Below are 10657 nucleotides of genomic sequence, written 5' to 3' on the forward strand. Positions count from 1 at the left end.
CATATCAAGAAACACTACTGTACTTTGAATTAAAACTTTGCAACAAAGACAACACACTTAGTTATTGTACAAATATTGCAAAATTTATTTCTACTATCCAACCAACAAAAACAACACAAAAGCAAATAAATAGCTGTGATATCCACCCATTGTAAACAGTTTTATGGCATCCAGGCAGATTATCACAGGGCTTTGTCTATAGCTACATACTATTTTTTTTTCCTTGTTTACTCAAGTTTTATTGTGGGATAATTTGTGCAACTTTAGGGCGTCCCCCGCCATTTATATCACGTTGAAGAATTAATCATTTTTTTTATCTTTTTTGTTATCTTTGATAAACCGGGCGACTGAAACATACTTCTTGGTTTTCGCGGTTTGTTTAATGCAGTTTCCATCTGACTGTCTTGAGTTTTGCCAACCGTAGTCTTGGCGTAGTGATAATAGTCTAATACAGGATCAAAAGTTCGTACAATTATGGATAGCAAAAGGATTTTTTTGGTTGCTTTGTTGATGGTCGTTCCATTATACGGTAAATTTTCAACAAAATTTTAGTTTTCCAAGAAATGATAAAATATTTTTTATTCAGAATAATAATTTTGGATAAGTTTTGAAAATACACTCAGCAAAAAACGCAACGGAAAAATTTTTGGTTAAATTTAAAGTGTTATTTGAAGATTATTATTTAACGAAGATGGATAAATTGGGGCAAAGTTGCGTCTTAGGCTGTTCACCAAAATGCCATCGAAAAAGTTTTAAAAATTTCAAGGATTGCTGAGTTTTTTGGAAAAAACGTTTTTTTTTAAAACTAATTTTATTTTTTCCTGTCGTTAGTTTTTAGAAAATCGAAAAACTAATTGCACATTCTCATAGCCACTTTGTTAGGGCTATCTGATATTATTTTTAGATTTTCAAATTAGCTGATAATTTGTGAGATACAGAGGCCAAGTTAATTTTTTTAAATACGGACCTGCATTTTTTATTTCAGATTTTGAAAGAACTCAGTCTCCTGAGTACAACGATATACCACACTTTATACTTTTTTTTTGTTTAATTATAATTTAAAAAAAATTTCAAGTTCGACTCTGTTTATTAAATTATTTAATCTGATTTTATTCATCGCAACAATATTGATCAGTGCTAATTAACATCGAATAAGGAAAATTGAGCCAATTGAAAGATTCAAATAAATAATATCCAGATCAGCAATTTAAAGATATTATTTTTAATTTTTCTTATTGTGAATTTGAAATTCTCAGTGTACGATCTAATAATTTGCATAATATTAATTGTAGTTATTATGAATAAATTAACTTCTACAAACTAGTTTCTAATGCTTTACACAGTCTGCATGTTCGAAAGGGTTTTCAGCCTCCCTATTGCACAAATTTATTTTTCGTTCAATTTTATTTATAGCTTTTTAGATGTTCTTATACTTTCGAATGCATTTTGTACTGCCTAGATGTGTTGATTTTACTTTTTTGTTAAAATTTGGACCTGTCGAATTACTTGACGTCATCAGACGGCCCAGGTACCTCGCTGGCCATTAGACTGCTCTACCATTTCAAATCCATCTTCCGGGGAAATGAGTTGATTGTTTATATTACATTTTATTTATATTATATTTATATTACCTACATTTTATTTATTATTTTATTGCATTCGATTTTCCGTATCCAACCTACGTCACTGTTAAGTTTGAAAGCTTATCAATATTGTAACGATGAATATATTAAATATTAAAAAAAAACAGATCCGGACTTGAAATTAGTTTAAATAAATTGTGTCCTAATTTCCAAAACAAAAAGAAATATGCACATTTTTGATAAACACCCCGTAACTCCGAAACGGAAACAGATATCGATGTGCGCTTTTCACTATCATGTTTTTGATGAAAATTGAGCTCCATACACCGATATTAGTTTTTGTCTATCTTCTATAGAAAAGGATGTTTTCCTTTAAAACCGTCCAATTTAGCCCACCCTGTACAGCTTTAAACAAAGCGATGTAAAACGAAAGATGACAGTTAATTTTAACATTTGATATATGTTGACAGGAGCCTACTATGTTTCTATATGCAAAAAAAGACAACCCTCGTATAATAAATAAAAGCTGTTCATGGTTTTTGCTAAAGTTTTTAATCCATCATATCTGACTAGTGTTGTAAATATTTCCTTCTACGGAAATATTTCCATGGAAATGGCAATATTGGAAATTTCCAAACGTGTCTCGGAAATATTGGAAATATTGGGAATATTGGGAATAATTGGATTCGAACCCGATGTTTATTAATATATCTTTCATATTTCGTAACCCTATAAACATTAAACTTACTATAGAACAGTTTTACAAACATATAATATGGTGAATATATCGAGTTTGAGGATTCAGCGAATTCAAAGAGAAAAATTTGCTATTAAACCCATTCATTATGCTGCAGAACTACTAAATCCAAAATCACAAGGTTCTAAACTTGATGAAAGATGAAACCCAAATTCTTTCTGCCATAGAATGCATACTTAATATATCAAAAAATAAACTCAATATAAAGGAGCAAGAAATAATAGATAAAATAGCAGATTACCGTTGTAGAAGTGGCAGATTATTTGGAAATAACTTCATATGGAAAGGTAGTTTTGATAACCCAGTCTCCTGGTGGAAAGGACTGTGTTCTTCATCTTCATTATCACAAGTAGCTTCACAAATTTTGATGATGCCAGCATTTTCGGCTGCCACGGAACGCAGTTTTAGCGTTTATAGGCATATTCATTCAAAAAAGAGAAACAGGCTTACTAATGATAGAGCCGCTAAGCTACACTATGTATCCCACAATGAAAATAGGAAACGGCAATAGATCAATTTTTATTTCCGATACTATTGAAGATTTTGAGGAAATAGACTGGCAAGAAGATGTTATTAAGTGTGATGCTGATGACAGCGATGAAGATATGCCTCTTGCTCGACTAGTGTGTCAAAAATATTTTTTTTGTACAAATTTAACTTTAATTTATTTTTTAATTTGCAGAATAACTCATTTTGTGTTTTGCGATGTTTTGTTATGACTTTTATAAATAAATATTTCAGGTTTTCTTATTTTTTAAAATATTTCATATATTTCCAATATTTCCACATATTTCAAATTTTTCAGGAAATATATTTCTGGAAATTTTACATCACTATATCTGACCGTTTTAACTGATAGGTAAAAACTTATTTGTACGCGTACTTTCATGTCCAAAAAATAATGATTACTAAACAGGAAATAGACAGTATAATAAAGAATGACCTTAAAATTACTAATTATTTCGTATAATATAAATAAAAGATCGGTAAAAAAACTTTTAAGTTAAACGGTTTTATCTTATGTGCACTGAAAACTAGAAAATAATAATAACAATTAGGTATTTTGAACTTCTAGTTCAGAAATATTTTAGTACTAGGCAGAATAGCTTTTAGGCATATTAGACTAAAATAAAAACGTGGGGCCCCTCTGAAATTCTACCTATGGCAAAGCATATCTTTATACTTTGATAGATCATGAGCTCGGCGTTCGTTGGTGAAGGCCGCCGTTTGGCTGGTTATTGATTGTCAAAAATCTCCAGTTATGATTATAGTAAGTCGATGCAATCCACACTTAGTATATAGAAGAAAGTATTACAGCAATAGTTAATGGGCCGCACGTTTTTATTTTAGTCTAATATGCCTAAAAAGCTATTCTGCCTAGTACTAAAATATTTCTGAACTAGAAGTTCAAAATACCTAATTGTTATTATTATTTTCTAGTTTTCAGTGCACATAAGATAAAACCGTTTAACTTAAAAAGTTTTTTACCGATTTTTTATTTTCTAGTTTTTAGTATTTAACGGAAATGCCTACCGAATATTCCTTTCATTCTATTTAATTCATTTAGTGCATCGTTATTACATGGTTTTTTACCTTGATAATTTATTACAATCTGACGCTCAGGTGTTTCTGACGCTAACAACTCTCTCTCTGTCTGTCGCGTTCTGATGCTAGCCTAGACCTCATGACGCTCAGGGTGTTTCTGACGCTAACAACTCTCTCTTTGTCTCTCTCGTTGTGATGCCAGCCTAGACCATCGACGCTCAGGTGTTTCTGCCGCTAACAACTCTCTCTCTGTCTATCACGTTGTGATGCTAGCCTGGACTCATGACGCCTTCAGGTGTTTCTGACTCTACCCAGCTGCCTTTGTCTCTCACGCCAGCTATTAACCGGCGGCATCATGTTGCTCAGGTGTTTCTGTTGCTAACCGTTCTCTGTTTCTGTAGACTATAGGTTTCATTTTCACTTTCTTTTTGCATCGTTTCGTTCTATACTTTCTTTCGCCTTTCAAGCCTTCTTTCGTTGTGTAGCAGTTTCTGTTTTTTATTTTTGTTTGTTTTTTTATTTATTGCTTCCATGTTCTAATGAGTAATGGACATTTTAAAAGGTCGATCCCCCCAGAGGTTCAGTAGAGGAGCAAGGCTATAATATACAACAAGAGGCGCCCAATCTTGAGGGGAAAACGCTTGCGACATTACATTTTTTAGCCACCCTAATGCCATACAGTGGTGTCCCTCAGCGCGTTTTAACCTATTGCCTTAACTTGGGTGGTAAAGCTACCGCTAACTACGTAGGTACATCTAATCACCTATTTTTTTATCTGTCCTTCTAACGTCACACAATCTTGGACACACAACTGTTCTTGGACACGACTACTCATGCCCTCACCTAATACTCCATTTTGTAACGACGTCCATCTGGATTTTAAATTTTGTCATAATCACAGTATTCTACTAGTGTAGCTCCCCTTTCCTTTGATACCCATGGTTGAGGGGTTGTGGAAAATATGAAATTCGCCATTTTGTACCGGCGGCCATCTTAGATTTACAATGTTATTGATATTACTATATTGTATTGTCATCGGAACTAAAGGTGTGTACCAAATTTCAGATCAATCTGACAACAGGAAGGTACTTAAATTTCAATTTGTAATTTTGACCCAAATAAACAAACAAATAAATAAATACCGTACGGGTCGAGCTAAATAAAACCGTTTAAAAAGGTTAATACATGTAACACATTTTAAACCCTCAATTGTGACGTTTTGTTAATCAAGGAGTGTAAAACTAAATAAGATACTTTTTACAACGTTCAATACCCATTATAAAATCCAAATCCTTTAATGTTACGATATTACCTGCACAAAAAAATACACAATTACAATATTATTGCGATTATAGTCTTAGAGATTATTGGTTATTATTAAGTGATATAAAATTTTATAATTAATACAATTAGATATATTAATTGATTGTTTATTCTTATAGGTGGGGCTGATATATGTCAAAGCTGCATAGGAGAGAGTTGTTTTAGTCAAGATACAGAGTATACTCTGTGCAATACAGAGAACTCTGATATTTTTGGCAGGAAATCAGAAGATAGTATTGTTGGTGCTGCTCCGAATTTTGGATGTTTGAATTTGGAGTATATTGATGGTAAAAAATACTGTTTTCTACATTATTGTCCGTTAAATAAATTTAAAACTTCAAAATCAAAGTTCCATAATCAGGATTTTTGTTTGAGATTTGATTGATATTTATTTAAAAAAAAATAATCAAATCTCAAACTTCTATTTCAAAATTCTCTCAGTTAAGGTTAGAGTTGAAAATGAAATGTTTTTTACAATTATTTTTTTTTTTAATTTTAATGAAAAAATAATTTAAAATTTTGATGCAAATATATACTTTCGGTATATTTTCTAAATCAATCTGGTATTCTCTTACAGGTAATACTGTCAAATATACAAAGCAATGTGTCCTGGTGGATGACAGTAATAATTTCTGCCAAAGATTGAAGACAAGTGTCAATGTTGTGAGCTGCGATGTACAATCTCCAATAAAAAGTATATCAAAAAGAGATACAAATGAGCAAGATTCAGAGACTGGGTCATCTACTAATGATGATGCCTCACCAAGTACCACTGTTGCAAGCACGAGTACAGTACCTAGTAGTTCTCCAACTGCTAGCCAATCTACTACTTCCATCTCTGCCAGCACTACATCTTCTAGTTCAACCAGCCAATCTACTTCTTCTGGTTCTACTAGCACTGGATCAAGTGGTTCTACTGTAACTCCTACAGATACTACTACTAGTTCTGGGTCTACTTCTACTAATTCTCCAAGTAGTACAAGCACAATTTCTTCTTCATCCACATCGTCTAGTACTTCTGTTGTAACAGAATCTTCAACTACAGTTTCTACTACTACAAGTACTCCATCTACAACTACTACTAGTCCTCCTCCGCCTACTACTACTCCTGAATTAACTACCACTTCTTCACCAGGAACTTCCAGCACTACTGAAGGTAGCAGTGCAGTGTATACATCTGTCTCTATCTCACTACTGCTATCGATAATTCTGTTTAATTTCTTTGTTTAAAGCCATTTTCTATTTGTCCTGTTAATTATACAAACATTTGTATAAAATTAAGTGATATTTTACGCCTTCCTGATGATGTAAAAAATATACAGGGTATTCCTTAATGACATACTAATATTTAAGGGGGATTCTTAGACATATCCTAAGCAAAAAAAATCATATGAATGTATATCCTAAATATCTTGACTTTAGAGATAGGGGTGGTAAAATTTTCTAAGAAAAACTTTTTTCAGAATAACTCTGATGTTGTTATACATATTATACATAAAAAATTGATTTTTTAATTAAATATTTGCATGTCAATATAAGAAACACCCTGTAAATCTGTAAATATTGACAAATAAAACAGTTGTTTACATAGAATATTTGTTTAATTTAAGCGGGGGAATATTCTGTAAGACTTACAAGTACCCAGTTGTAAGAAAAGTGAAATAAATAAAGGACAAGTATTTTATCGATACAAACATATCGATACACTAAAACCGTACTTGTTATCGATAAATTATACCCATTTCTATATTTGACAACTGATCTAACCTCACAAATTTAGCGTAATATTTTCAGTGGTTGATATTTTAACACATTGTTTATTATAGTTTAAAAATGGGTTTAAAAGTTAAAAAGAAAAACAATTTCAGCCGCAAACCAACCAGAAAAGAGTCTAGAAAAGAACAACGCCAAGCGAAAAAGTTAAAACGAAACGAGTACTTTTCAAAAAAGAAATTAAACTCTGGTGAAATTGTTACAAATGAGCATGTTAAAGAGGAGAAGTTAAATAGAAAGACTGAGAAAACTAAGAGTGATATAAAATCGGTTAAAACTGAGCCAAAAACCGCAAAGAATAATGTAGGTAATAATAATATCATTGACAATGAACGTAAAAAGGAGAAAAAACAACATAAGAAGCTTATTGACGATATGGCCAAACAAAGAAAAGACCAGTTATTGAAGGAAAATGAAAAAGAGGATCAGAATTTGAGGAAATTGGAGAAACAACTCAAATTGAACAAAAGGAAATCGAAAGCTATACCGAAATCTTTTGTATCTGATGGTTTGGCATGTAAGTATACTACAATTTATGAACCATTTTTAATTATGATGTAGCCTCTGTCACATATTTAGATAATCTCTTTGTAATTGGGATTCTAGCTATGCTAATTTAATTTTTCTATTGATTTCGGGTAGTAGCTATTTTTAGTTTGTTATTTGTGCTTGTAGTTTTTTTATAATTTCAATATTTAATGAAGCATTCTTTATACATATATTTTTTAGATATTCTTGAAGCAACAGATTTAAATAATATGAAAGACATGGCATCAACTGAACAAGATCTAAACGAAGTCAATGACGAGTTTGAAGAAGACTTTGAGTTGATGACAGGCAAAACATCTGGGAAAAGTAAGAAAAATAAACAAAAAAATGATACTACTGAGAGCGATAGTGATGAGGAAGATGGGTTTGAAGATATATTAAATGAAGATGAGTCCAGCGATGGTGAATTCCAAGATGAAGGTAAATAATTAAATGGTATTCAGTTACTGTGTATGTATTTTTTGTGTAATATTTTTAGGGAACTCAGATTTTTCTGATAGTGATAGTGATAATATCGAGGAAGAACAAGGTAACAAAAAATCAGGAAAGAGAAGTTTTGATGATAGAGAAGGTGAATCAAGTAAAAAAAGGAAAATTGTGAAAAATGAGGAGGAAATTGATGAGTTTCAAGACAGTGGTAGCGAAGGTGATGATATGGATGCTGATAATAGTGAAGAAAATGATTCAGATGAGGAAGATGATAGTGATAAAAAAAAGGATGATGTTTGGGAAGATATTTATGGGAGATTGAGATCAAAAGACGGATCAATTATTACTGAGTCAGTAAGTATTTTTTTGATTATTATACAGGGTTGTTCACCACATACGACATGGAGTATTGTAGCTAAACGATTAGATTTTTACATATTGTAAGTTTTGTGTTCGTTGAAGGACTATTAGAGCTAAAATTTAAAAATATTTTTACCAGATACAGAGTGTCCCAAATCAGTAAAAAATATTATAGTTGTATTTTTTAAATTGAACTGAAGTTTATTTATTGATCAAATCTTGTATTGCAACAATAAACAAAATACTACATTATACAGAGTGTCTGAAAATTTATATAAATAATTACTAGCTTTAAACGGCAATAACTTCTTTAATTTAAATGGAACACCCTGTATATTTTATGAGAATCTAAATTGTGCATGCGATTCTCATAAAATATACAGGGTGTTCCATTTAAATTAAAGAAGTTATTGCCGTTTAAAGCTATTGTCTTATCAAATTGTATTATACTATCTTTACCTATCTCTTCAAGTTTTCGTAGAAAATGCATTTTCTTATAATTTAGACCTCATTTATCACTATACCCATGGAATATTGACATTTTAGATTATTTTTAAAGATGTAACAAAGTTTCAAAGAGTACAGATACTAATATTGTCAATATAATGATTTGATTAAAGAATAAACAAAACTAATCCCAGAATTCAAACTACATTAATCAACGTAAACAGTCAATTACGTTGATTAATAATAATTGCTCCAAATATTAAAAAAATAATAATTTTATGCGTGTATTAGACAGTGTGGTAAAAAGTGTTACTTTTTATTTCATTTTTTTATGAATTACAACAGAGACGTTCATTTTCATAACTTATTATATTGATTTCTGAGTCAAATCCACATTTATTTAGAATATTTTATTAATTAAAACAAGGTAAGTATGTAATTAACTAATTTTTGAGCGGAAATAATGGTGGTATATTTAATTGATATACAGAGTGTTTCAAAACAATTGCGAAAAACTTCAGGGGGTGATTCCTTGTTCAAAATAAAGGGTAGTTTGCTTTATAAACGTTGGGTCAAAAGTCAACCTTTAGGGAGATATCGCGGTACAAAGATGGCGGAAAAATAATGTTCTTATTTTTTATCTTGAAAACGAAAAGCGATAGATTAATGAAATTTTATGGAAGCATTACTGTTACGAAAACACACTTTCTGGTAATTTTCTCACTTTTTTAAAACGAGTGGAAGGGGTAGAAATAAACTACCCCTATCATTCTTGTTAACAAAATTTAAAGAAAAATCTTATCAAACACATGCAAACATTAATTTGGATAGTTTAGTTTGTTTAGAAACTTTTTTATCTCTTGTGTTTTGTTGATAAAACTCACCGATTTGAAATTAAAAAATAAAATGTGAAAAGCATTAGGTACATGTCAGGACAAAATATATTTTTAGATCAAGAATCTAGTGGACTGCTGTAATTTTTTATAGGAAGCATAGTCGGCCGCTGTCACTTTTTAGGATGTTTCTAATATTATTTTATTTGACATTACTCTACTGCAAATGTAACGATATTGTTACGAAATAAAACTGTTTGACAGCCCACTAGATTCTTTATTTAAAAATGTTTTTGTCTTGACATGTAATGCTTTTACATTTTATTTTTTAATTTCAAATCAGTGACTTTATCAAAAAACACAAGAGATAAAAAGTTTCTAAACAAACTAAACTATCCAAATTAATTTTTTGCATGTGTTTGATAAGATTTTCTTTAAATTTCGTTAACAAAGTAGGGGTTTATTTCAACCCCTTCCACTCACTTTAAAAAGTGAAAATTACCAGAAAGTGTGTTTTCATAATAGTAATGCTTCCATAAAATTTCATTAGTCTATCGCTTTTCGTTTTCAAGATTATAAAATAAAAACTTATTTTCCATATCTTTGTACCGCGATATCTCCCTAATGGTTGACTTTTGACCCAACGTATATAGAGCAAACTACCTTTTATTTTGAACAAGGAACCACCCCCTGAAGTTTTTCGCATTTGTTTTAAAACACCCTGTAGATATACTCTTTTACAAAGATTTAAATAGTTTTTTTTGTAAACAAATGGGCTTGCAATATTATTATTTTCACCACCTGTACATTTTGAACATTTGTTGCATTAATTTTTTTTAAATTTAAAATTTTCCATGGGTATAATGATAAATGAAGTCCAAATTATAAGAAAATGCATTTTCTACGAAAACTTGAAGAGATAGGTAAAAATGGCATAATACAATTTGATAGACAATTAAATTGTGCATCTGATTCTCCTAAAATATGCAGGGTGTTCCATTTAAATTAAAGAAGTTATTGCCGTTTAAAATCTAGTAATTATAGCAATACGTAACTGA

At 30.7% G+C, this 10657-nt stretch overlaps 1 protein-coding gene and 1 pseudogene across 1 annotated transcript; both read left to right on the top strand.

The window, feature by feature from the left end:
• Nucleotides 1–362: 362 nt before the first annotated feature.
• LOC115881041 (putative protein TPRXL) lies at nt 363–6523 on the top strand. The gene is made up of 3 exons (XM_030898402.1): nt 363–529; nt 5328–5495; nt 5786–6523. Exons 1-3 carry the CDS (start codon nt 475–477, stop codon nt 6436–6438), a joined length of 876 nt encoding a protein of 291 aa, XP_030754262.1. The 5' UTR covers nt 363–474; the 3' UTR covers nt 6439–6523.
• Nucleotides 6524–6999: 476 nt separating this feature from the next.
• Nucleotides 7000–10657, top strand: part of LOC115881003 — a 16715-nt pseudogene continuing 13057 nt past the window's right edge.

The sequence above is a fragment of the Sitophilus oryzae genome, unplaced genomic scaffold (assembly GCF_002938485.1).
Source record: "Sitophilus oryzae breed Bouriz unplaced genomic scaffold, Soryzae_2.0 scaffold_1693_pilon_pilon, whole genome shotgun sequence".
Taxonomy (NCBI): Eukaryota; Metazoa; Arthropoda; class Insecta; order Coleoptera; family Curculionidae; genus Sitophilus; species Sitophilus oryzae.

Excerpts from the sequence above, each read along its gene's own strand:
- LOC115881041 (XM_030898402.1), top strand. The coding sequence starts at position 475 with ATGGATAGCAAAAGGATTTTTTTGGTTGCTTTGTTGATGGTCGTTCCA. Across the intron at positions 530-5,327 it reads GATGGTCGTTCCATTATACG|GTGGGGCTGATATATGTCAA; the intron begins GTAAATTTTCAA and ends TTATTCTTATAG. Across the intron at positions 5,496-5,785 it reads GAATTTGGAGTATATTGATG|GTAATACTGTCAAATATACA; the intron begins GTAAAAAATACT and ends ATTCTCTTACAG.